Raw genomic sequence first — 26384 nt, forward strand, 5'->3', positions numbered from 1 at the left:
AACATGAGATTGCAAATAAATTTGTTTTAGTACTTTCTACCTTCAGTCTTGTTTGTATTAAACTATTATATATATGTTTGTGTAAAATATACTTTTATACTTATAAAATAAAACAATTTTTTTATAACTAGCTTCATTGTATCATTTTATTAAGTCCAACTTAATCAGAAATTGGGATTTTTTGTTTTTATAAATAAAACTAATTTAATATTTTTAGTGTTACATAATATAGTTAACTCATGAACATCCTTAAAGCATAATAATAATTTTTTTTTTAATAAGATTTTATTATTAAAAGATCTTTAATAAATCTTATTCTATTAATATAACATTTATTTAAGCACTGACGAGGTCTTTGACCGAAATTTAGTTTGTAAAATATTCTTATAAGATCTTTAATAAATCTTATTCTATTTAAATAAGATTTATTTAAGCACTGACAAGGTCTTTGACCGAAACTTAGTTTGTAAAATAAATTCTTGAAAGAATAAATTTATAATTTTTTTATGAAATAGTTTAAAAAAAAACTTTTATATCATATTTTTTATGAAACTTAATACTTTTATTTATGTATATACAAAAGCTTATTTCAAGATGCAAAAACTTGAAGAACTCGAGTTACGTGCCTATTCATTCACTCATCAAATTCAAAACAAGTTTAAAATTAAGCACAAAACAATCAAATGAAAATTAAAAAATTTACGTTTAACTTAGGAGTTAGTTTATATTTTGACCATAAACGAATTAGAGCATAAACTTTTGCAAGTGTCCATATTGATAAAACCAAGTCCAATTGAAAAAAAAAAAGATCTGTAATAAATGAAAATATAATACAAACTGTAGTAAATGCTAAAAAAAGAATTTAATTTGTAATAAAAAGTTTTTAGATTCCACTTAGGATTACACTTTTACCATGAAAAAAAAAAACAAAGATTACCTTAGGCAACTGTTTAGAAATATAAAACGAACTACAATCGCAAAATATTTCTTTGTTTTACTACAAAACACTGTTCTTGTTTATTTAAATTGTGTTGAAGAAATAAAAGTTTTTTCCCGGTTTTTGGAAGCAATCGATTGCGCTTTTGCTCGTACAAATTCATAGCTTCAGGAAATAATCTTTCAGAATAGAAAAAAAGATGATAGTCCAGCAAGATGTTTCCTTGCAAAGCTGGCAAGATGTGGGTATTTTGTCTTGTTCAAGTTCCACCAGTTTAAGACTTTACTCTTTTCAGTTGTTGCATTAAAATACTCTGTATCAAAACAGCCCCTTTATTTCTTCTTCATCAATAGAATCCTGTTGCTCGTCCTACTGTGTAGCTGTGTCTGATTCTACTTTAAACAAAGAATAGTAAGTGGAAAACTTCTTCAGATCAAGGTTTTTAGAGTGATGTGGTTTTGGTATCTCTGGCGGCAATATAGGAGAATCACTACTTGATTAGCCTCTAAACAGATATGCTTTTTATCACTTAATTTTAGCTTTTGTAAAATTTAAAATTACCCCGCGTTTCCTTAAAGTACCATGAGTGATTGGCCATCCTTTATTGCTATAATTAATAAAAGCTAACAAACAAATTAAAAAAATATTTAGTTTTTATAAAACTATACTTACGCACTAAAAACAGTGTAAAATTAGCCAAATATTTTTTTAAAGCTGTTGTATATAAAAACATATAAAAAATAAAGGTCTCTAGTTTCCACTTATTGCTAGCAATAGGGTTGGCAAATTTTTTCCAGGTTATCAAAAATTCCTCCAGGTTATTAAAAGTACACGTTTCTGGGTCTATTTTTAGTTTAAAGTTTTGTTTGAGGTTTAAAATTGTGTAAAACTGTATAAAAACATTAAAAAGATACTGTAAAGTTACTTTAAAAGTGTGTTTTAATAATAAAATTTTGTAATGATTTAAAAAAAATGTAAGTTTATGATAGATTTTTTGTGTTAAATCAAAATTTTATTACTTGACATGTAAAAATTGTATAAAATTCCAGGTTTTTATAGATTTTTTTTTTAATTCATCAAAATCCTAATTTTTTTAGGTTTTTTAGTGTAAATTTTCAAATTCTAGGGTTTCAGGTTTTTTGGCAACCCAGAAAAAAGAATAATATAACTTTAATTAGTTTAATATTTTGTTTTCATAACAATCTTTCACTCCAAAAATTAGAGCTTCAAATAAAATAGAAATTCATTAAAAATTTGTGAGTTTATGTTTTTGTGGCCAACATCCAAAGTCTCAGTTGGGTCTGGTTGACTGTCTGTGGGTAGATTGTCAACCAGATCTTTTTTCCTCATACTTTTCCTGCAGACGGGGTGACTTTCTAGCACGTTTTGGCTCAGGACCCTCTGCGGGCAGCTTGGTGTTTGTATTTGTTAAATTGATTATAATAATAATTTATTTTAATGTATCAGTTAATTTTATGTATCATACTAAATACTATTTTATATAAGTTAGGTAAGATAGTTTTGGTGATGTATCTGTTATACAAAAGAACCACACAACAATATTAAAAAAATTTTTAATCAAAAAATATATGCTGCTTTTAAAACTTTTATAAATCATTAGGCAAATTATTTTTATAAAATGTTACATCGTTGGTTTTAAACCTTATTTCTCATAATTGCAGTAAGCTCTAAATATTCTCTTATTATTCTAAGTTTAACAATAAATAATGCAAGTAGTTGCAACAGTTCATTACAAATTAATTAAGAATTAGTTGCTTACAGATTTTCTTCTGAAAAACATTGTTTTCAAAATTAAATACTACATCTAAAAAGTTATAACATATATGTCATAATTTAAAACTATTAATTAAATAAATAATAAAATTTTAACAAAAGTATATAGCTAAAACTATGCAAGCATCTGCTTTAATGTTACATATTTAAGTTACATTTTTTTTCTTTGTATAAATAATGCAGCAGTTTATTACAACAAGCAAACAAAAAATTAAACATATGATGATTAAATAAGACCGGTTATCCAAAACGCCTTATCTACGTACTTACTTTTATTTGAGAGTCTAAAAAAAAAACCTCATAGTTTTTATACTGTGCGCAAAACTCTCGATCAAAAGTGATAAGGCTTTTATAAGTGTGAAAAATCATTTTTAATCCACTAAATCGTGAAATTATTAACTAGTTTTACATTTCATTTAACTTTTGACAAACAGTTAAATAAAATTCAAAACGTTTAAAGTGGTCTACCGAATCCGAATCTTATTTTGAAATTAGGATTCGGCCGAATCCGAATCCGAGTCTTATTTTGAAATTAGGATCCGAGTCCGAATCTTGGATTCGGTAGATCACTATTAAAAAGTTAAATTGAAATTACTACAAGGTGGAATTAAAATTTATTAAACTTCAAAAGCAACTTTTTATATGTCTACAAGACGGTAAAAACTCGCTTTTTTTGTTTAGACATCTCTTTTCTTTCAGTGCATATACAACAGGTGTTGCTTCTTTGAGACACAGCCTATATATCGGGCTATTGCCGTCAGCTATAGGTTGTGCTCTTTTTATAACTTCCTAGGATATTTCAAAGTCGATGCCGCCGCGCTTTAAGCCACAAACATACTTCGAAAGCTCAATGTCGTTTTCATATATGCCACCTTTAAAAGATTTTTTATGATTGGAATACCTGAATCTAAACTGAGTCGAGCACAAGCCGACATAGAACCTCGTCTCAACGCCAGAGTTAACCGTGGCCCTGTAACCGATGTTCTCCGAACGGCAATTGCCCCTTTCAAACTATATTTACAGCTACCAGCGCAACCACATTGACTCCAAATTCCTGAGTTTTGATTTAATTTTTTTTGGTAGTGTGTCTTAATGATAGTCTCTAAATTTGCCGTACATGAACAATTTATTCGCATATTATATTTGTTTAAATTTTTGTTAGCGGATTTTGTTTATTGAAGTTTTTTTTGACTAAGTTTAGAAATTTTTTTCCAATATTAGTTTTTACTGAGTTGCTAAAAGGAGAGTTGTACCAGATAAGATTTCTTTTTTTTATGTTTTTGATTATTTTTAGGTTGTTGCTCAGGTTTTTCAAATTTAAGTTTATTATCGTAGCCGCATTTCTTTATTATTGTTTCATATTCGTTTTTTATCTTTAGAAAATTTTCTTCCTTACTAGAACGTTTGTTTAAGCGTTGATTGATTATGTTTGGAATTTGTTTTATGATATTTTTAGGATGACTTGATTGTTTGTAAACATACATAATTTTTGCGTTTTGTTTTTTATAAGGCACAAAAGAGATATCATTCAAGTTGAGCTTCACAAGTAGGAAGTCAATTATCACTAGTGGCAATTCCACAGTAACTGTTAACCCCATAGATTTGAAGAAGGTATGAGTTTGTTTTTATAGCTTCTCAACTTTAAAGCCAGAAGAGTTAGGCAATACATCTAGACTATCGTCTCTGTACAACCCAACTCTATTTAAACCAAAGATAGCTTTTAACCGGTCTAACAAAAAAAAAGTCCAACAAGTTTGCATAGCTCTGCGCCCATATAAGATCCCTGCGCTAAGTAAAAAAGTGAGTTGGTGGTAATTGCTCCCTTTTTGCGCCACAGAGCTCCTTGTTCGCAGAGTACCAATATGCAGGCATTTTTTATCAGCCATAAGTCCTCAGCAGGTACGTTAATGTAATTATTAGTTCAGTGATTTCATCACCAACTCTTCGCTAATAGAAGGATAATAATCGAACTTAAAAAAACTGTACTTCTGTTCCTCCAATCCAATGAACAAATTTAAGACTTGGTAAGTGCATTAGTTTGGATTTCAAACGCACAGCTTTGTTAATGCGGTCGATTTTGACCTTACATATACGACCTACACCAGACTTAGGTCGGTAAGCGGTTCTTTGATTTGATCGGGTGGGGATTGAGCGCGGGTTAGAACTTAGCGTGTCCCATATTAAGAATTCTACATTTAAATTTAATTAACACTATTGTAACATTTTATAGTAAAATTTTTTAGTATAAATTTAAGCTAAAGTTTTTTTATATTATAAATATTAGTTTGAAAAAAACTTTAGTATTGAAGGTAATTAAAAATATTTTACTTAACTATAATTTAGTTTTTGGTTACAAATCTTATGTAAAATAACCAGAAATACTTGTGTTCATTTAGAGTTTGTTAGGAACTATTTAGTAAGCACTTATCAAAAACTAAATTAAATTAAATTAATATAAATAAATATAAATTTTGTTTTTTAACCTGTAATGAAATTAGGACAAATTGATAAAACCACTAGCTATCATTTCAAAATATTTTTTTTTTGGTTTATTAAAGCTTATCTTATGTTTTTACTATTTTAGCAACAGCTGTTTTTACTATCCTTTATCAATTTATTTTACAAAATAAAATTACTCAAGTTAAAAAAAAAACAGTTTTAAATTCATATTTTTGAATTTACAGTATAAAACTCTTTTTAATTAACAAATTTTGTTCATATCTAAAGTTTAAATTTAGAAGTAACTTTTATATTCTGTATAATAAATATTTAAGAACATTTATTATAGAACTTTTTGTTGTAGAACTATTAGTCATATTAGAAAAATTATGTAGATGATATTATAACCTAGTTTAAAAAAAATTAAAAATTTAAAGCACAACTTTGTTTAGTATGTAATCTGTCATTAAGTAAAAGTCATTACAACCCTCTACTTCAGAACCATTGAGCTGGTAGTGAATTAAAATTAATAGTTTTTAATGTAATCTTTTGAAAAAACAAAATCAAAAAATAGTTTCAGGTAGTTGTAAGTAAATCTAAAAGAAGTTAAGTTAGTGTTAAATTAATTTGTATATTTCAAATAAATTTTAAAATAGTAAACATAAATCGAGTTCTCTTGAATTTAGTATCATGCTTTAAAACTAATAAATATTTGGTCAAGTATGACTGTATCTTTTTATAATTTATATAAACATAATAAAACTTTTAAAACTAATTAAATAAGATATTAAAAACATAATATCCATAATCACGTTTAAATTATAAACCACAAAGTATAAAATTTATATTAATATATATTACTGTAGTTAAACATCACTGACACCTTTTTTATTTCTAATAAAAGTTTTTTAATCAATATAAAAGTCATTTGAAATGTTTTAGAAGCTTAGACTAGCACCTTTTTTAACGTTAGTAATAATAAGATAAAATAAGAAATAAAAAATTTGTTTTATTATTTAATAACAAATATATTTCAACTTCCTAAATAGTTAGTGGTTAGCATAAGTGTCTTAAAATGATAAATGAAAAAATGACGAGATTGCTGAAGGAGCTTAGGTGTCGAAGCAAAACCTAATGAAGCAGCAATGATCAAAGTGGGTAGTTAGCTGTCAAAATTGCACGATCGTACAAATAGCACGAGGGGACGAAATTGCACGAGTGCACAAAATCGAACGAAGATACTTTTGCACAAGGAGATAAAATTACACAAAGATAAAACTGTACGAAGGTACTTTTGCACGAAGGGTCACTTTTGATCGAAGACACTTTTGCACGAGCAGACAATTTTGCACGGAGACATTTTTGCACGGGTTAATTTTTTTATTATTTATTGTTTTTTTTTTGTAACTTTGTTTTTTTTTCACTATCACTGTTATCCCTACCCTTAACCCTTACCCTCGGTCGGTAAGTTATTTTATTTTTAGTTTGATTTTATTTCTTAATTTTTATTTTTTTAACTTATTTATTTATTTTTCTTTTACTTTAACTGTTACCCCTAACCCTTAATCTCGGTCAGTAGCTTTTTTTTTAATTATTATTTTTAGTTTTTATAAATAATAAGTTTTATTAGTTTTTTTTTACTATCACTGTTACTCTTAACCTTTACCCTCGGTCAGTTACTTTTTTTCTCTTTTTTTTATATAAAATTTTACTGTTTTTTCTGTTTTTCTATTTTACTTTATTTTTTTCTGTAGCTTTTTACTCTCGTTCAAAAATGTAATTTTGTGCCCTCGTGCAAATTTGGCTTCGTGCAATTTCGTGCACTCGTGCAACTTTGCTCTCGTGCAATTTAGTCCCCGCGTGCAATTTAGTATTCTCGTGCAATTATGTCTTCGTGCAATTTAGACCCGTTCACAATTAAAGTAAGTTCACCTCAAAAAGTTGTTAACCAGCATCAAAACAAAACAAGTCAACCTAAAATAAATCTATGTAAACTCGCATCCATCAATCACTCAGATCTGCACTGACAAGTTTGAAAAGACTATGCTGCTGCAAGAAAAGAGTAAACGAAAATATTCTATCTGATACCCAAAACCGGCACAAGTTTTCTTTGCCCAAAGACATTCTAGTCACATCTAATAAAAAATGTCCCATCGGAGATTTATGTAAATCAAATAAATTTGATAGCAATTACGAAAAAGAGGATCATTTCAAGCTACAAAAAAACTAATACATTTGACTAAAATCAGACTTGTTAATAATTTCATTGATCCTATAATATTGCAATAGTATTATTATTTTATTCTTAGCATCTAATGTGCAATCGTTAAAATGAATACACCTTATCATAGTTGAAAACTAACGCGTATGCTTTTTTGTGTTTTATTAATGTTACAGTTTAAATTTTACGTACTTATAAGTGTCCATACAGTATTAAATATCTAAATTTAAGTTGTTGTTAAATTTCATTAAAGCATTGTTGTCAGTAATCAGTATAGTATGGAATGGATATAAGCATATTTCAACAACTAAATTTCTTTTAAAAGCAGAGCTATTATATATAATACTTTTTAAATTTTACATAAGCAAGTTGAAAAGTACTTAGTTTAGTATAAACTTAATACATTCAAATTGTTTAATTAGGTAAAATACTCTTTATTAAACAAAATGAAAAAACAAGCGCTTAACACAATGCGGTGCTAAGACATGGTGTACTAAAAAACTATTTTGTTATCGGGTCGTCCACCACATAAATACTTTTTAACGTGTTGTCAAGGATATATCATTAAAAATAAAACAGTTCTAAGGAATAATCATCAAAAATTTTGTAGCAAACTATCATTTTGACTAGCGTATCGCCAAAACTTAGTTCGTTTTTAAATGCTCGAAAATTTTCCCAAGTTTATCAAAGAAAATAAGTACAATAATTCAATTAAAAAGGTTCAAACTTTACCAGCCATATAACTGTTACATAAAGTACGAACTTTTGCTTTGTTTTTTTTTTTCAATAAATGGGAGTACTTTTCAAAATGCTGCTGTTATATACCAACGAACTAGTTTCATTCGGAACTTTGTTTTAGTATTGTTGTTAAAAATAAAAACAACTTTTATTATTTATCTGAAATGCAGCGGTTCGTAATTTTGTTTTAGCTTCTTTTATTTACAAAATAAATACTTGAAAATCTTAATATAAGTCAAAGTATAAACTTTAATTGCTTTAATTAATGGTAATCTTGATTTATACTACAATAGTTAGTATTTTGTTTTAGGGTAAGTACCAGTTTTGTATCTAAACTTAAAGTTATACCAAAATTATATCTATATTTTTATTGAAATACAACATGTTAAAATTGAGTAGTAAACTAATAAGGTTAAATGCACAGAAGTTACAAAGGTAATTTATTTACATAATAAATTATTTTTCTAATAACTTGAATTTCAGTTATTTTTTTAACAGTAACAAAATAAGGTCATTTAGTAAAATGTTGCTTAATCACAAACATATTTGTTCATTTATTTTGGGTGTATTCAAAAACCTGCAGCTAATAATTATCAAAACAAATATATAATATATATATATATAAATTTAGATATAATTTTTTTTTTTATTATCCTTTTTTCTAACCTACCTTCTCAAAACATTTAACAAATAAATTTTTAAAATAAGTTTATTAATTAACATTTGATAATTGTTAAGTTTTTTACATATTTGTTTTGATATGTCCAAATTAGTTTCAGGTTTTTTATACAATTTTTATTTTTAAAGGTAGAAAAATATACAACAGAAAAATGTATGTAACTTTTCATTCTATGTATATTTAAAGTGCTTATAGGCATTCAAAAAATCTAAGTATAATTCTATACCTTTGAAAAATTTTAATAAAAAAAAGTTGTCATAAAGTTTTTAAGTACCTAAATGTGAAATAAAGGACGAAATATATATTACTTAAAAGTTTTTACTAAATTTTGTATGTTTTAAAACTGTAAATGTATTATTTCCTTACTTAAAAAATATAGAGGATAAAAAGTATAAAATTTTGTAATAACTTTTATTATATCTTTAAGGACAAAAAAATAAAAAAAGTAAGCTATAAATGATTGTTTTACAAGTTTTCTCTACTGATTGAATAATTGTTAAATGAGAAAACTCGAGCTTTATTATTTCTATAGTTAGCTGAATATTTGCATCCTTAAATTCATATTTATATCCTAATGTACCAAACCTTAAGTTGAGGTTATATAGTTTTAATACTTTATAAATGTGCTCTTGTAAGTTGTCTAAACATTAATTTCAATTAAAAAAAAGAAGCATTTCTGACATCATAATTGACAGCTGAAGACAAAAAACCCGTAAAAACCGTCTAGTTACTTATATCCTAATGCACCAAACCTTGAGTTGAGGTTGCATAGTTTTTATACTTTATATGTGTTCTTGTAAGTTGTCTAAACCTTAATTTTAAATAAATAAAAAGCAAAAAAAGCATTTCTGACGTCATAATATAATCGACACTTGAAGATGATTGAATTATATATAGTTGAATATTGACTACTATAAAATCATTTAACCGGAAATCAAGTTGAGTTAAACTATTATAAAATTAAGAACATACATATAAACACCATCTCTACAGAGAAATTAGTTTAGAAATTCGAGTTTTCCTAGTGCAGTTCAATAAATAAACTAAACTTTAATTAGATAGTAGTTATCTATATTTTAGTTCAAGTGGCTTTTAGCTGTTAGTATTATATTAGTATCTTATTACTTTTTTTTTAACTTTCAGATTTTTAATCAACAGTAATACGAAAACAATTATTAGTTAGTATAAATGTAATTAGTTTGGTTGTAATATAAGTATTAAACTTTATTCAGAGACTGCTTTTTGATTAATTTTTTTGTTAATTATAATTGTACTTGTTAGTTTTATAAAAAACTCAGGGTAGCTTAATAAGTAGCCACACGATAAGGGTGTTCAGGACATTTAGAACAACAGGGATGCCACTTAACCTGAAAAACCTGGAATTTGACAGTTTACGCAAAAAAAAAAAAATGGAATTTTTGAAAAAAACCTGGAATTTTGAAAAAAAAATCACTAAAAAATTTGGAAGTTTAAACAATTTTTACATGTTAAGTAAAAAATTTTCAAATGACTTTAAAAATTTATCATATAAATACTTTTTTTAATCATCATCATTTTTTTTAATACTATTTAACACAGTTTTTTACCTTTAAATTAACTTTTAACTAAAAATAGACCAAAAAATTTTGATAACCTGAAAAAAATTAGGGTTGGTGCGCGTCAGGCTAAATCAGGCTAAGTCAGGCTAAATCAGTTTTTTTGAAAAAGTTGAAAAACGTCAGGCTAAATCAGTTTTTTTATTTAAAAATTTGAGAATCTCAGTTTTTCTCAGTTCAAATGCTTGAAAATTTTTGATTAAAAAAATTGAGAAACCTTTTTAAGATCAAATTGGGATGTGAATTTATTTCTAAATAAAGATTTAGTTACTAAAGACAAAATCAGTCAGTGTTTGTAAAAATAAATGCTTAAAACCTTTTGTTGAATTTAATTTTTTTTTTAAGAATCTTCATTATTTTATTTTGAGTAGATTGTTTACGTCATAATTATGAAAACTCTTTATAAAAATACAGTATAAACATTACAGTTTAGTTCAACAACTTAGCTGTTTGTTTAAATTTGTTTACATCAGCTATGTTTTTCAGATCTTGATTGGTTGAAGTGTTTTAATTTCTAATTTAAAGGCTTTATACCAAATATTTTTTAGATTAAAACACTTAACAGTTTATTCATATATTTTACTGTTTGTTTAAAGTTATTAGAGATAATCACAACACTAAAACTTAGATTTAGGATATAAGTACTAAGTTTTGTGGGAGTACAATTTTTAGGTACAATTCATTTTTCTTTACATGAACAAAATATTAAAGGTTTTTTTTTTAATTTAAGTGTAAGCTTTTTAAATCTGATATGACATCAACAATCACTGTATTTATTTAGAGTTTAGAATTTATAATTATGTATTAAGTTTAAGTATTAGTCAAAATACTATAATAAACATTTTTTACTTATTTTAATACTCATGTTTAAGCATTTCATTTTATATTTTAATAAAACACAACAATGCACGTTGTTTTATTATAAATCTTCTGGTTATAATGTTTTTAATTAGTGCTTAATTAAATTAAACAATTGTGTTTAGTAATATGCAGGGACGTAGCTAGCTCAAAAAAGTTACGAGTCTGCAAAAATTAAAACATCTGAAATAACTCGTGATAACGTCCTAGCGGGAACACAGCAATTTAAAATACCTCTAATGTTATTGAATTTAATCTGAAAAAATGCAGTTATGTTAATACATCAAAAATGGAATGTTGAGGTACGAGTGATAACTGTATACAAGGCAATTTAATTTGCTCCACACCCCCTATGACTCTTTATGTCTTACCACTTGTGTAAACCAAGAAAACATTCATTAAACGGTAGGAATTTTTATAGGTTGTTTTAAATATTGGGTACTTTCAATTGCAGCAAATTTGCAAAAAAAAATAGTACCAAATATTTTGATGACGTCATTAACTTTACTTTAGGTAGTTTTGAAGCTTAAACTTGTAATAAAAACAAAATTGCTGTCTAAGCCTATGAGAAATTCACTTTTTTAATTTTCTAAAATATGAAAATAATCATATCTAAAATAAAACAATAGAATAATACTAAACATTTCCCTATGTTAACAAAATTATAGAAATATTTTTTGTTACCATAAAATTACAATTTTAAATTCAAACACAAATTAAAAAAATGGTTTTGAAATTTTTTCTTTTATAGTTTATTGATGAATTTAATTCATAAAACAATTTGAACTAGTTATACATGAATTAGAATTATGTACTTCAATAAAAGCTACTATTTTATAGTTTGAAATAAAGTTAAAAGGGTGGCCATCAAACCTAAATGCTTATAAGAATCTTGGAATGTTATATAAAATCCTAGAATGACTTGAAATTCTGATCACTTATTTTGTCTAGCAAAGTAAATAAGACTTGAATTTAAAAAAATATATTAAATTTTGAAAAATTGAAAGAAGGTTCAAAAAAACTTTAGGAGCCACCTTTGGTACAGGGAGGGTGTAGATCACTTTTATTACAAGTTGATGTAACTTTATGAAATTTAATCTAAACTACAAGTATCTTTATACAGATTTTTATACCAAAACAAATTTTTGATATAATAAAATTAAAATACGAGAGTACAGTAGGTTTTAATTGTCATCTTTTACTATTTTTTAAATATTGAAAGGAATACTTCCTTAAAGTTTGAGCAGGGTTGCCAAAACACCTGGAATCCAGGAACTTGACAGTTTAAACAAAAACTGGAAAAACCTTGAACTTTTGAATTTAAAAAAGTTGAAAAAATCTAGTGTTTAAAAAAACAATCATCAAAAAATCTGGAATTTTTAAACTACTTCTACATGTAAAATAATGAAATTTTTATAAAATATGATAACTTAAAGTCTTCAATAATCTATAAAAGAAAAATTTTCAAAGTAAATAGCTTAATTTGTGGTTGAATTTAAAATTGTAACTTACACAAAAAATATCAAGGTTGAAAATTATATATCCTTAGTTTTGTTAACATAGTGAAATGTTTAGTATTGTTTTATTTCAGATACAATTATTTTTATATTTAGAAACATAAACAAAGTGAATTTATCATAGGCCTAGACAGCAAATTATTTTTTTTACAAAGTTTAATCTTAATAACTACCCAAAGTAAAGTTAATGACATCATCAAAATATTGGGTACTTTTTTTTTGCAAAATTGAGGCAATTAAAAGTACCCAATACTTAAAACTACCCATAAAAAGTCATACCCTTCATTAAAAATAAGTATAAAAAATCACCATTTAACTCAAAAACATTTATACTGTTTTGAAAATTAAATATTTAACGTAGTCAATAGTAACAACAAGTTATGCAAATTTTTGTAACATAAAATTGTATGATTTTGATTTTTGAAGCTACAGCTTCCTTTAGAATCAATTTTGCATTGCAGCTTTTTGACAAATAAAGCTTTAAAGCCCTAAATGTTACAATTTGGATGTATTTAATTTGTTCAATTTTTTTACGACACTAAAAATGCTAAAGAGTACATATATGTCAAAATTATCTCTCAGGAGTGCAAAATTAAGCATAAATAAATACTAAAAGCTAAGACAGCAGATTCTTCTTTTTTCGCACATAAGTATACGTTTCTGTAGATTTGCAGAAACCTACCAAGCTACGTCCCTGGTAATATGTATTAAATTTTTACACTAGTAATAAATTAGATATATCACTTATTTTAAAACTTATCACTGAATTTGTTATGTTAAGAGCATAGGGGAGAAAATCACCTTTATCACAATTTAGTCTTATTTTATTGTTGTAACTAAGCTATGAGTTGCTTTTTACAGATTTTTATAGCTCAAAATATGTTTGAGATAAAGCTGGTTGAAGTCGGATACTACAATAGTACTAATCAAGGCCCCCCATTACTTACAATGACTTCTAAAGGGTATTTTCCTTACTTTGAAAAAATGTCAGGCTAAATTGGTCTCAGTCAGGCTAAATGAAAAAAATTTTGCGCACAAACCCTGATTTGAAAAAACGGGTGGCAACCCTGCAATAAGTCAGGCTATTTTAAATGTAGGTTTAGAGGACTTACACGAACACATAAATAAAGTATTAAAACTATACAATGTTAACTTAAAATTGAATGCATTAATAAATACGTAACTAGACGGTTTTAACAGGTTTTTTGTCTTCAGATGTCAATAATGCGTCAGAAATGCTTTTTTTCCTTTTAAATTAAAAATAAAGGTTTGGACGACTTACAAGAACCACATATATAAAGTATTAAAACTATACAACCTCGACTTAAGGTTTGGTACATTAGGATATAAATATGAATTTAAGGTTGCAAATATTCAGCTAACTACAAAAATGTCTTTATTATAGCAATGCATTACCAATAAAGTTTCAGTATACTTAAATTAGCATAACTAGAACTGTGACCTCCAAAAAAATTTCAATTTTAAAATAAAATATTGTTAGTTCTCAAAAATCTGCCATTATAAAGCCAGTTTTATTTTTTCAGTCTCATTTGTAATAAAATTTTGATTAAAATTTAACTATACTTTTTTTTTTGTGTTTAATTACTTTATCAATTTAGCTATTAATTGGCACTAATTGATTTTGTAAGCATGAAAGTTGTAGCTGGGCTGTTATCATTTATTTTAATAGTTATCTTGTTTAAACATAACAAATCAAAGTACTTTGTTTTTGTTCATATAACCAATTTATTCTAAAATTAAAATTTAGTTAAAACAATGTACATAAATAGTTATGTTATTGTGAAACAGAATTCCATTGTTAGCCCAGCAAACAAAAATTCGAATCAATGTTAGCTACATACATTCAAGTTTAGTCTCAAGAAATATTAGCAATGTTAATATGCAAGACAGTCTGCAAGGCTTGAATAATAGCACACTAATTAATGAAAATATTCAAGTTGCTGAAAGTTTTCCTGAATCAGTATCATCATCTACTGATTTTAGGTTTTTTTTTTATTTGTAATATTTTTTACTTTTAGTTGATGCATTTAGAAATGTTTGTTTTACTTAAAATTAGTTTAATAATGAACTGATATATATTTCGGTAGTTTTAAATTAACAAAATAAGATTAACAATTTAGAAGTGATGAAGTTTTTCAAAGAATTTTTTATTATGTTTAGTATAAATTTTAAGATACAAAATTTTACAAATTTGTTAACTAAAATATGCAATAGTAATATTGAAAAGTAAGAAGTCAATCCTAATTGAATAAAGCTTGTCAAAGTACAATAAAAAGTTAGAAGAAACATTGTAGTGATTTTATTACTAAAAGAAAAAACAAACTATTTTTAAATTTTAAGAAGAAGTTAAAGTTTAAAAAAAATTCTATATAGTTTTTAACTATTTATTCTTTCAATCTTATCTCCAATAGCATAGTGCAAATTAAGGTTTAACTTTTGTTTCTATTACCTTTGAAATAGTTGTTAAATTTTATACTATTTTGTTAGGTTTTTTATACTTTTTACTAAATATTATTACAAATATTTTTTTCTAACAGTTCAAACATTATTGAAACTTTGCCAGTAGCAGAGACCTCTCCTGAATTGCTAACATCTTTTGCAGACTATGGGTGATTGAGTAATTTATTTATAAGTTCTGTACTTCAAGTTTAAAAAAACTATAAGCCTGTTAATAACTTAGAAATGTTTTTTATAGATAATTATAAGAACCTTTTATTAAAATAATTTGAAATGAAATTTTAGTTTTTTTTTTGCAGTATAGGAGGCTATGTGTGGCCTTCACAATTATTGCAAAGCTTAATGGAAGTTCTCAATGTTTCTATTGGTTTGCCATGGATACCTACAATCATGACAACTTGTGTTATACTACGGACTGTTGCAATACCATTTTATGCAAAAATGCAAGTTTTTCACACCAAAAGTCATAACTGCATGCCTGAACAAGTTTAATTTTAACTATCAATTACTAATATAAAAAAAAAAATCCTTTGATATTCTATGTTAACTTAAAAATTATAGTTTTACGGACTTCTGTTTTAAAATAGTCAGCTAAGCATATTTTTAACATTAAGTACATTTATCATTCAAAAACTTATTGATAAAATAAGTTTTAAATATTAATTTACAAAAAAAAGTTAATTGAATAAACTGTTACAGGTTATAAAATTCTTCGAAACTTTTATTTGATATTTTTTATAGAATATGTTTTAACTAGTGAAAACAAGATATGTTTTTTTTTTGTTTACTTCTAAGTTAGCCATTTTAACAAATGCAAAATATATATTTTATACTTAAATTAGGTAAAACATCTGAGTTTCTGTTTAATCAGTGATTTTTACGGTTTATTATTGATTGAAATGAAAACAAAATATGAAGTTATCTGATCTTGTATAATGTTACAAAAAAGTTATAATAAAATTTTACTGACTATTGATAATGAATTTTGAAATTTAGTTACAAGCCTAATAGGGTAAAAATTAACTATTAGATGAAGTAGTACTTATTATTAGATAAATTTGAGCTTAGTAGTAATAACTTTATTGTTAACGTTTTCATAAGGCAACAGTTGTACGTTTTTATTTAAAAAGTTTACATAGTAACTTGGTTGAGTTTTATAATGTTTTGATTAGCATAAAAATGTCATGCAAGTTCTATATTATTCTTTTGAATGCTAAAACTATACAATAATGTAGATGAAAGTAATAAAACGTTAAATTTCTAGATTATTACTTACTACATCAATGACACATTAAAGAAACTGAAAGCTTAATGAAACATTTGATTTATGAATAATGGAACAAGGGGTTGATCATGCCATTTTGATCATCAGACCATAAGCTTTCGTTAGACTGAGACCAGTTTTGTCGTTATTAGGATTCATCAGCTAGTCACAATTGCAAAACTTGTAGTTGTCAATCTACAAACTGTTTATGATGCTTTCACATGAAGCAGCCAATTTACTGGCAATGATCAGTGATGTCAGCATTGTCTTTTGCTAAAATACCAGCAAATGGTTGCTTCATGTGAAAGCATGATAAACTGTTGTAGATTGATGACCACAAGTTTTTTGGTTGTGACAGATTTATGAGTCCTAAAATGGACAAAACTGGTCTCAGTCTACCGAAAGCTTGTGGTCTGATGATCAAATTGACATGATCAACTCTTTGTTAAACTTGAGCTTATCTCATGGCAAACAAAAATCCAGTTGCTCTGCAGACTTTCGCCAATGTTTTTGTTAACATTGAAATAAACAAATATGCAACTATTTATTGATTACTAAATATAAGTTTTATTTTTTTCCAAGGTGAAACATTTATCAACAGAGTAAAAATAAATACAGACAAATAGTTTTCTTCTTAAATGAAAATATTTAAACAAAGTTAACTTAATACTTTAGTTTATATAGAAATATTTTTAACATTTAAACCGTAAAACTTTTTAATTAAAACCCTGTTTCAGATCCGAATACAAACAGAAATGGCTATGTGTACAAATTTGCATGATAAGCAGAGAAAACAAAAAGAATTGATGGATTTCATGCAAAAAAATGGTACAAATCCTCTACTAATGCTCCCTTACATGTTACCAACTGCAGTAATTTTTATGTCCTTCTTTGCTGCTATGAGGCAAATGGCCAATGTTAGTTTTAACTTTGGTTGATCACTTAGACGACTTGGTTAAAATAAAAGTAATGACTATAAGTAGGGCAAATAAAAAGAATGACTTGAAAATTAAAAGTAAGAAATGAACCTATTAGTATCCTTTTCACCAACTCACCCTGGTACAGTTGGCCAAAATTGCAAATTATATTGAAATATATTATATTGAAATTATTATATATTATATTATATATTATATTGAAATATATTTAAAAATAATTATATTGAAATAGGAAATGAAATTTTTGTAAAATAAATCGTTGTAAATTTTTTTAATTTTTTAAAAATTTATCCAAAAACTGTATCAATTGAATTTAAAAAAACTTAATTCAAAATCTTATTGAAAAAATGTATTATACTTTATATTAGCTTTCTAAAATGTTTTTGATTAATCCTTTTTTTTGTATCGGGAATACATTTACTCTTAACTTGAAATTGAGGCAAGTTTAAATAATATTTAGAAAATATTGATTTAATAGCTTGTGAATGTTTAGTATGTCTTAAAAAAAAATTATAAGTAAGTCCTATAGGGTATTTCTGAATAATACGTTGGCCAGAAGTTAAAAAAGGAAGTTTACTATGTATTATGTAAAATATGTATTTTACTTTTAAATAGGTTTACTAAATCTATTGTTTTAAAAATGTATTCATTAATATCCTGGAATTGTTTGCATAATTACCTTAACCTTTAAAGGATTACTAGGTCTAAACAAAAAAGTGCAAAAGTTAAATTAAAAAAAAACACTCAAATTATCTTAATCAAATTTGTATTTTAACTTAATAAACATAAGTTTTAACTAGAATTTTCAAATTATGCAAACAAAAAACTTTTTTTTTGTAAAAGTTTTTATGTATTTTAAAGTGTTATTATTTTCGTTTTTAAAGAGGTACAAATTTGATCAATGCAAAAACTATTCAAATTGCCTCACTCCTTTTGACATAACTTTTGTTAAAAGCAGAATTGAATTTATTTTTTAAAGTTTTAAATTTTAATGAGTTATAATGTTAGCTAACTAAATAACAATTAAATTATTTTTAATTTGTCCAGTTGTTAGCATATGTGTCAGACTCACCTTAAATGTTGTAGCTTATTAATACTTAAATTCTACACTTAAGTCATATTCTTAATTATTGTTTTTAGTAATATGTACATAGTAAACTTTAAATAACTTGATACAAAAATGTTTAAGATAAAAATTTCATTTATCTTGTTGCAACCAATTATTATACCAACTTAAAAACACAATGTTTTTATAATCCAAAGAAGTAAGCTAATGTTTTCTAGAAGTAAACTAGTTAAGCCATACTGATTAAAACTACTGATTAATATTGGTATATTTTAGGTGTTGACAATGATAAGAAAAAATTGAGAGTTGAAAACTTTGTTAGAAATTAAAATATGAATAAACTATACAGTGTAGTCATTGTTACATTAAAATTCAAATTCTGACAATTCAAGTTCTTGAAAAACTGTTTAAAGGTCAAAATCTCATAAAAAGTACATACTTGTAAAAAATAGAAAATGCTTAAAAGGTCTCAATAATTAGACTATGGTGGTAAAAATAAAATATTAAAAAATATTTTTAAAATCCAAAATTTGATAATTAATAAAAATAATTTTTGTTTAGTAAGTTATAAGTTTTTTTTTAGCCATCTCCCAAGAAAAAAACTAGATTTTAGAAGATATTAAAGCTTATATAAATAATTAAAAGTACCAGCAAAATGTTTAGCTGATGGCAACAGGTGAAGTTGCCCTCACTTACAGACGGTGGTGCATTGTGGTTCACAGACCTGTCAGCTTGCGATCCAACCTACATCTTGCCCGTACTTGTGGCTTTTTCTCTTCACTCTCTCATCAGGTTTGGAGGCACTGCAACTGTAGAAGGAGGTGGCCCGATGGCTGAGAATCCAATGGTTTGTACTTGTGTTTTATGTATATTGAGTTTGTTTTTCAGTTAAAGTAGAGTATTGAATATTTTTTAAGCACTTAATATGTTATACTTTTTATAATTATTGTACTATAATTAATTAACTTAAAACATATTTATTAAAAAAATGCATTTTTATAAGTATATACTAATTAAATTTTTACTTATTTGAAAAAAGATAAACAAGTTATCTAAATTAAAAAATGTTCCATATAGTATAAATCATACTTTAAAAATCTTAATGGTTAGGTGGTTTATGAATAAAGTTGTTATAAATGCATCAGTTCAGAAATTTCTTGCTGTACGGACCATTTGCGATGATCCCCTTTATAATGTGGCAACCTTCTGCACTGTTTTTATTCTGGATTACTTCAAACTGTTATTCCTTTTTTCAAATGCGACTATTTAGAAATGAACAGGTTGGATACTAGCATTATAAAATACTAAATGTTTTATAAAATATATATTGTAAGCTACTGACAATGATACTTAAATATTATTAGTTGCAAACTTTTACTAGGACCAGCTTTTATTATTCAAAACTACTTTTATGTAGTAAATTTTGAAAATTTTACAATTAGAAATATGTTAAAAGAGTTGCCAAAAAACCTGAAATCCTGGAATAACATGAAAAAAGGAATTTTTCAATGTAGACAAAAAACCTGGAATTTGAAAAATTTTGAAATGAACATAGAATTATGAACAAAAATCATAAAAAAAACATAAATAAAACCTTGAGTTTCAAAGTATTTTTAAGTGTAAAGTAACAAAAGTATTAGATACGAAAAATTTTTAATGAAAATATTTTGTTTTTTATCAATATGTTTACTCATTAAAAAACATATTTAAAACAGCTTTACATTATCTTTTCAATGTAGTTAAACCAATCGACTAGAGTTGTTACTTAAGTTACGCGGACCTGGCAATTAACTGACTTAATGCGTTATAATGGGTCCAACACTTTTTTTACAAAAAATAAATTTGGCATTTATATGAAAGCTTAAAGTATAAACTATAAGCCAGTTTTTATAGAATTAAAAAATACCATTTAACTTTTGAGATATTTAATTTTTTGTAAAAAATTTCTAATACAAACGTATGGACCGCAAATTTTTCAGGGTGAATTTTCTCGGAAGTTTTAAAACTTATTGAAAATCTATCTCCTCCTTCATTTTGCAAGCAATCTTCTTTAAATTTTCAGAAAACGTTCCTTATAATCAAAGGAAAAAATGTTACTTAAGAATTTTAGTAATTTAAAAAAATAAAAATTTTATCACAAAAAAAAAAAAAAAGTGTTTTTTTTTTCATAAAAAAAAAATTTTTACAAAAAAAAATTTTAATACCAAAGTGAGTTTTTCTTGTTATTGTATAAAGATTAGACTGTAAAAGTTTAAAGAAGATTGCTTGAAAAGTGTAGGAGGAGATAGATTTTAAATGAAATAGTCTTTTTTCGCTGTTTTAATTTTCCCTTTCCATAGGGAACCTATTATGCGGCCCGACTTTGACTGGTTATATATCAAAAAATTATTTGATTTTTTAAAATGATAAAAAGCATCTTGAAGCTTAAAAAAACTCTATAAAATAAGATCAACTTGTAAAAAACAAGGTTTATCCCCACCTCCCTATGGCCTTAACTTTGTACTTAAAATGGACAAAAAAATTGTTTTTAAAAACCTGAAATAAATTCAGAAAAAATTAAAGAAATTTACAAAATTCCTTTGGCAACCCTGTATTAAATACTAAATACTAATAGTTAATTACTAAATTAGTGTTTAAAATTGCTGAAAATAGTTTTTAAATCCGTTATTGAAGCAGGCTCTTTATTTTATTAGTAATAATCACAACAAAAAGTTTACTAAAATTAGTCGAAGTATAATTACATAAAATTAATTTTGATATAGTATTTGGTTGTATTTTTATATAACTGGTTTTATAGGGTAGGTGTCAGAAAAGCACAGCGTCACTTTAGCACGGGTCGACACGTTAGCACGGGGTGACACTTTAGCACAGCGTCACTCTAGCACAGAGTGACTTTTTAGCACGGCGTTACTTTAGCACAGAGTGACATTTTAGCACGGCGTCATTTTAGCACATTGTGATACTTTAGCACGGAGTGACACTTTCGCACGGCAACACTTTAGCACGGAGTGTCATTTTAGCATGGGGTGACACTTTAGCACGGCGTCACTTTAGCACAGAGTGACACTTTAGCGCAGCTTCACTTGAGTACATTTGATACTTTTATGCAATCAAATTAAATAGTAATTAAGAATATATTTGTTAAAATCTTTAAAACTTTACTTTACCTATTCAGCATCCTGTTGATTAAGAATTTTAGGCAATTTAAACTGTGAAATTAAAGGGAAGTATATCTACCAAAGTTATTTTTATTTAAATTATAGTTAAGCAAGGAGTAAATTTAAGACAAAGCTTGGTAGTCTTTTAAAATGAATTAAGATTTATAATTAGAGAAATCACTCGTAGGTAGTATTAAGTTTTAACATCTTTAGTAGGCTATATTTTTGAGAAGTACTATACTTAATACCAAAAAAGTACTAGAAAACAAAAATTTAGTAATTAACTGGTAATTGAACAATTAATACTTGAACTAAAGTTCTTAAAATTATACGATTTTAATACACACAATAAAATATTATTGATGGTTGACAAGGTTGGATTAAACACTTTATTAATGTAAAATACAAGTTAGTTTAAACTTTATATGAAGAACGGACAAAAAAGAAATTTACAAAAATTTATTAATCCATACTCAAATTATACTGTATTCCGCGTAGGAATTCCAGTGTGTTATCATTTTCATTAGAATTTGAAACCAGATGAAACACCCATTCGTCCGCTTGCCGGAACCTTATTCTTTTAGGATCTGGTTGTATTCCTGCCAAAAGGTGCTCGACACCCAAATCTCGGAAATTTTGGGTGATTTTCAGTACATCAATGAAACTCCAAAGATTAGGATGGCTAACGTTAAGTACAGAGTACAATGCTCGGTAAGCTGCTTCCGCGATATTATTTGTCCTATCTGTTATTTTTTCATCTTAGAGCCAGAAAAAGAAATATGACCTTTGATGTAACTTCAGCAACAAAATAATTTGTACTAAAAAAGTAATATAAAATATTTATCAAAATAGTTTAAGTGATTTCTTATTCTTTTTTCAGTTTTCACGCAATTATATTGTTTAACCGTTTATTACATTGATGATGTCAAGTGAATGATGAAATCTTTGTGAATAAATAGTTTGGTTTATATTTTATTTCATAGTTATTTCTAAGCTTTATAGCCTTTCTTATTTTTTTTTTCAGTTCACAGTCAGATTTGTCTAAAGTTTCTACAATATAGTTTTGTTTTTAAATAATATTAAATTTATTAAGTAGACTGATCAAATTAACGTTTGTTTATTTGTATTTTTGTGTTAAGAAAACTTCTTTAGCCGTAATTTTTTTTTTCTAAGTCAGTAATTTTATGTTATTAGATTTTTCAGACTATACCTATAAATGATGTTCAAGTTTTTTATATTTACCAAGCTTAAAAACTAAAAAATGAAAACATGAATCCTAAAACTTTTAAAACTATTGTCTTGAAAAATCAAAAAAAATGTTTTGCTAGTAAAACTTTTAGTTATGCTGTTAATTAAAATTCTAAAATAAAAAAAGCTATATATATTAAAAAAATGTAAAATAAGTTTATTCACCTTTGCAGTAGTCTATACATAAATCTTATAACACATACGTTCGTATTAAAATTTGCGACACACGTAGATGTAGAAGTAGAGGAACTTAACATCTTTTTGTATTGCGATATTCAAACATATATGAATTTTAATGTTTTTAGTTATCGATGTTTTATAAAAACGAAGGCAATTTATTTATCAATATTTAATAATATTTACTAACTAAAATGAATTTAAGCTAATTAAAATGGTATAAAAATCCTTGAGCTTATTTATGTGGCTAGGTTTATACAAATAGTTTTATGTTGAAAACATAAAACTAAAAGTTTTGAAAATGCCTCTGTTAAAATGTTTTGGTAAATAAGTTAATAAAATTTCTTAATCTGTTTCAATATTATTATAAAAAGATAATATAGGTTTTAAGTTAAAACTTTAACTTTTAACATATTTAAAAGTTTTTAACTTTTATTCTACATGTTGCATAGTTTGTTTTTAAAATTTTAAGCACAACACTAAAAATGTCACGTAGGCATAAAAAAGAGTGTTAGTCTATGCTAAAGTGACGCCATGCTAAAGTTTCACTCCGTGCTAAAGTGACGCCGTGCTAATATGTTACTCCGTGATAAAGTGTCACTACGTGCTAAAGTGTCACTCCGTGCTAAATTGTCACTCTGTGCTAAAGTGTCACCCCGTGCTTAGTGTCACCCGTGCTTTTCTGACCCGTTCCCGGTTTTATATAACAGACTAGTTTATACTGTTGAAAATTAAATTTTTCTCAAGAATGTAAAAAAAATTAATGTATTTCACAGAAAGCGTATGAGTACTTTATCAAAATATTACTTTATCATAGGTTAATACTCTTACTTTGAGTTTTCAGATATAACAATGAAAAAGATCATAAAGTTATTCAATAAAGTAAGCTATAGAATATGTATTAATTTTTTACACAGTTGACATACTTTTTTGAGAAACATGTTCTTCTAACTTAACATAATTAATCAAAAAAAGTTCCGAGCCTAATGTTTTTCTTATTACTTAAAAATGAATATGTTTAAAAAAAAAAATCTACACAACTAGATGTTTAATAAAATAAAGTTTAATGTAAATAGAAAGAAATAAAGTTCTTTACTAAACATACTAGTTTAAAGCTAAACTATTTTTTACAGGTTCGAAAGTACTTTAACATACCTGCAAAAAGGAATATATCGCCTGCACAACAAATGTTGCTGATGAAGCAACAGCAAGAAGTAATGCAGAGCGCTTTTAAAAAGGTTAAACGTCACCAGGAGGCCATGAAAAAGTTCAGTGACGAACAGAAAATGAGTAGGAAATGATTGTTTAAAAAATTGTTTGCTTCAATACTGTAGACACTTGAGCTTTATCTTATTAGTCAATTTTTGTTTTGTGTTTCTTGTTTTATATCAATTATGCGAGAAGTATTTTTTAACAAAAGGTTTTAAAGTATTTTGTTTTAGTTAGAACATTAAAAATTTACTTCTAGGAAATCTTTCTATTACTTTCAAAATCTACAAAGTTTAATTTCTGTTGTCTTGTAATATTATTATTGGTTTCAAATTAAATTTTGAAATTAAAATATACTGTTGAATTTATTATTATTATTTATTTAATTTAAATTTATTTTAAGTTTAAGCACTAGAGTTTAGATGACTTAAAAATACAGAAGTATTATATTATTTGTTACGTTGGTTTGCGAAAGTAAATGTTGAGTTAGATAAAAGTAGTTGGTTTTATAGTTCAAAAGATTAAAACTTCGTATAAAGTCTTCGTTTTGTGTGTTGTGCAATGAACAATTTTTTAAGACATTTTCAGTAATGAATACTAAAAAAAGTGTAAGGAAAAGTGTAGATTAGATAATATTATACTATTACTATGTAAAATTCCAATATAAATGTACAGTTTTAAATTTAGTATTTAAGTTATAGTAATAACAATTAAGTATTAAATAAAAGGACATTTAAATTTGTAAGTTTTCAGTAATAATAAAATCAAAAAAAATATTAACAATTAAACCTTTTTAAATTATACCAATTTAGCCTCGTTTTAGAAGTTAGAAATTTACAAGTAGCTACTATGTTAACGGAATACATAGTCTTCTTGGGGATACGGAGCTCATTACTGAGTTTTAGATAATATAACAGTGGTAACAGTCAAGTATAACTAAATTATAAAGCAACAAAAATGATGGCTTAAAAACGTAAATAAATATAATTCTTAGATTAAAAAAATTTTATCGTACTAAGGGAACAATTTTTCTTCTCCAAAAAATAGCCTGAACAGGACGCTTCCATATAAAGGTCGAGCTCTGAGCTGAAAATAGGAATTTGTGGTTTTGAAGTCTTGCGAAAAGTCAATATTATTTTGTTTGTTTATTTTTAATAAACCACAGTAAAAAGCACACTACTTGATTAATTGAATTTTTTTTATTAGTTATTCTCGGAAGAAAATTAACATTGGTAGTTTAATCCTTTACTAAAGTATTAAAACGTTAAGATTCATCTTAGAACCGTAGTTTTTAGTAATTTTCAATAGAAAACGCCAGTGTCATTTTAATTTTTGTTGTAACCTTGTTTCTTTAATTAAAATTTTCCTTTTCAACAAAAAAAACAAAGATTGTTTTACTAACTAAATTACTATTACACTTCAAATTTTAAAAGCAGTTTGAGCAAGTTTAAAGCGACCAAAACTTACATAAAAATTTAGGGAATTCAAAATTTATATTTAAAGTTAGATCTTCAGTAAGTAAAAGTTTTGTAAATACATTTAAAGTATTTATAAAGCAGGCTTTTACTGAAAAACTTGTATACATTTGCGCTGAACATGACAATATTATTTCAAATGAATTTGGTTGAATTCGAGTTTAAGACTAGTGCAAAAACCTTAATACACTAAACAGTTTTAGTTATTTCTGTTCATGATTTAGTAAAAGTAAATAGTTTTTAGTTATCTTCATTTTATTTTTTAAGCTTTACTTTTTGTATTTATCACATGTGAAGCATTGACTTTAAAACAAAATTTAAATATTTGATTTAAATAAAACTTGTTTAAAACTTGTATGTTTTAAACTGAGAATTTATTTTGTATTGTATCAAAGTTTTGAAAAACAGTTAATGTCTACTTCTTGTAAACTAAACAATATATATCTATTTGTCAGCTTTACTTAAATAAATGAGCTTATGAAGCAAAACAATATTTATGAATCTATCTGATAAAATTAAAGTATAAGTAAAGATAAATGATTAAGAACATTTTGCTACTAAAATAATTTGCTTAATACTTTTTCTTTGTTGAA

The 26384-nt window shown here is 25.7% G+C and overlaps 1 protein-coding gene across 1 annotated transcript; it reads left to right on the plus strand.

The window, feature by feature from the left end:
• The first annotated feature begins 8514 nt into the window (after nucleotides 1-8514).
• Nucleotides 8515-24674, plus strand: LOC145835996 (mitochondrial inner membrane protein OXA1L-like). Its single transcript, XM_082943772.1, has 8 exons — nucleotides 8515-8564; nucleotides 14588-14782; nucleotides 15337-15408; nucleotides 15556-15742; nucleotides 17258-17437; nucleotides 19201-19371; nucleotides 19670-19804; nucleotides 24241-24674. The coding sequence occupies exons 2-8, from the start codon at nucleotides 14679-14681 to the stop codon at nucleotides 24406-24408; spliced, it is 1017 nt and encodes a 338-aa protein (XP_082799898.1). The 5' UTR covers nucleotides 8515-8564; nucleotides 14588-14678; the 3' UTR covers nucleotides 24409-24674.
• The last annotated feature ends 1710 nt before the right edge of the window (nucleotides 24675-26384 follow it).

Source organism: Thalia democratica, chromosome 5 (genome assembly GCF_965202585.1).
Source record: "Thalia democratica chromosome 5, ktThaDemo2.hap1.1, whole genome shotgun sequence".
Taxonomy (NCBI): Eukaryota; Metazoa; Chordata; class Thaliacea; order Salpida; family Salpidae; genus Thalia; species Thalia democratica.

Bases quoted from the DNA above. Each gene is read 5' to 3' on its own strand.
- LOC145835996 (XM_082943772.1), top strand. From the start codon at position 14,679: ATGCAAGACAGTCTGCAAGGCTTGAATAATAGCACACTAATTAATGAA. The intron at 15,409-15,555 runs GTGATTGAGTAA...TTTTTTTTGCAG, and splicing joins ACATCTTTTGCAGACTATGG to TATAGGAGGCTATGTGTGGC. The intron at 17,438-19,200 runs GTTAGTTTTAAC...TGATGGCAACAG, and splicing joins CTATGAGGCAAATGGCCAAT to GTGAAGTTGCCCTCACTTAC.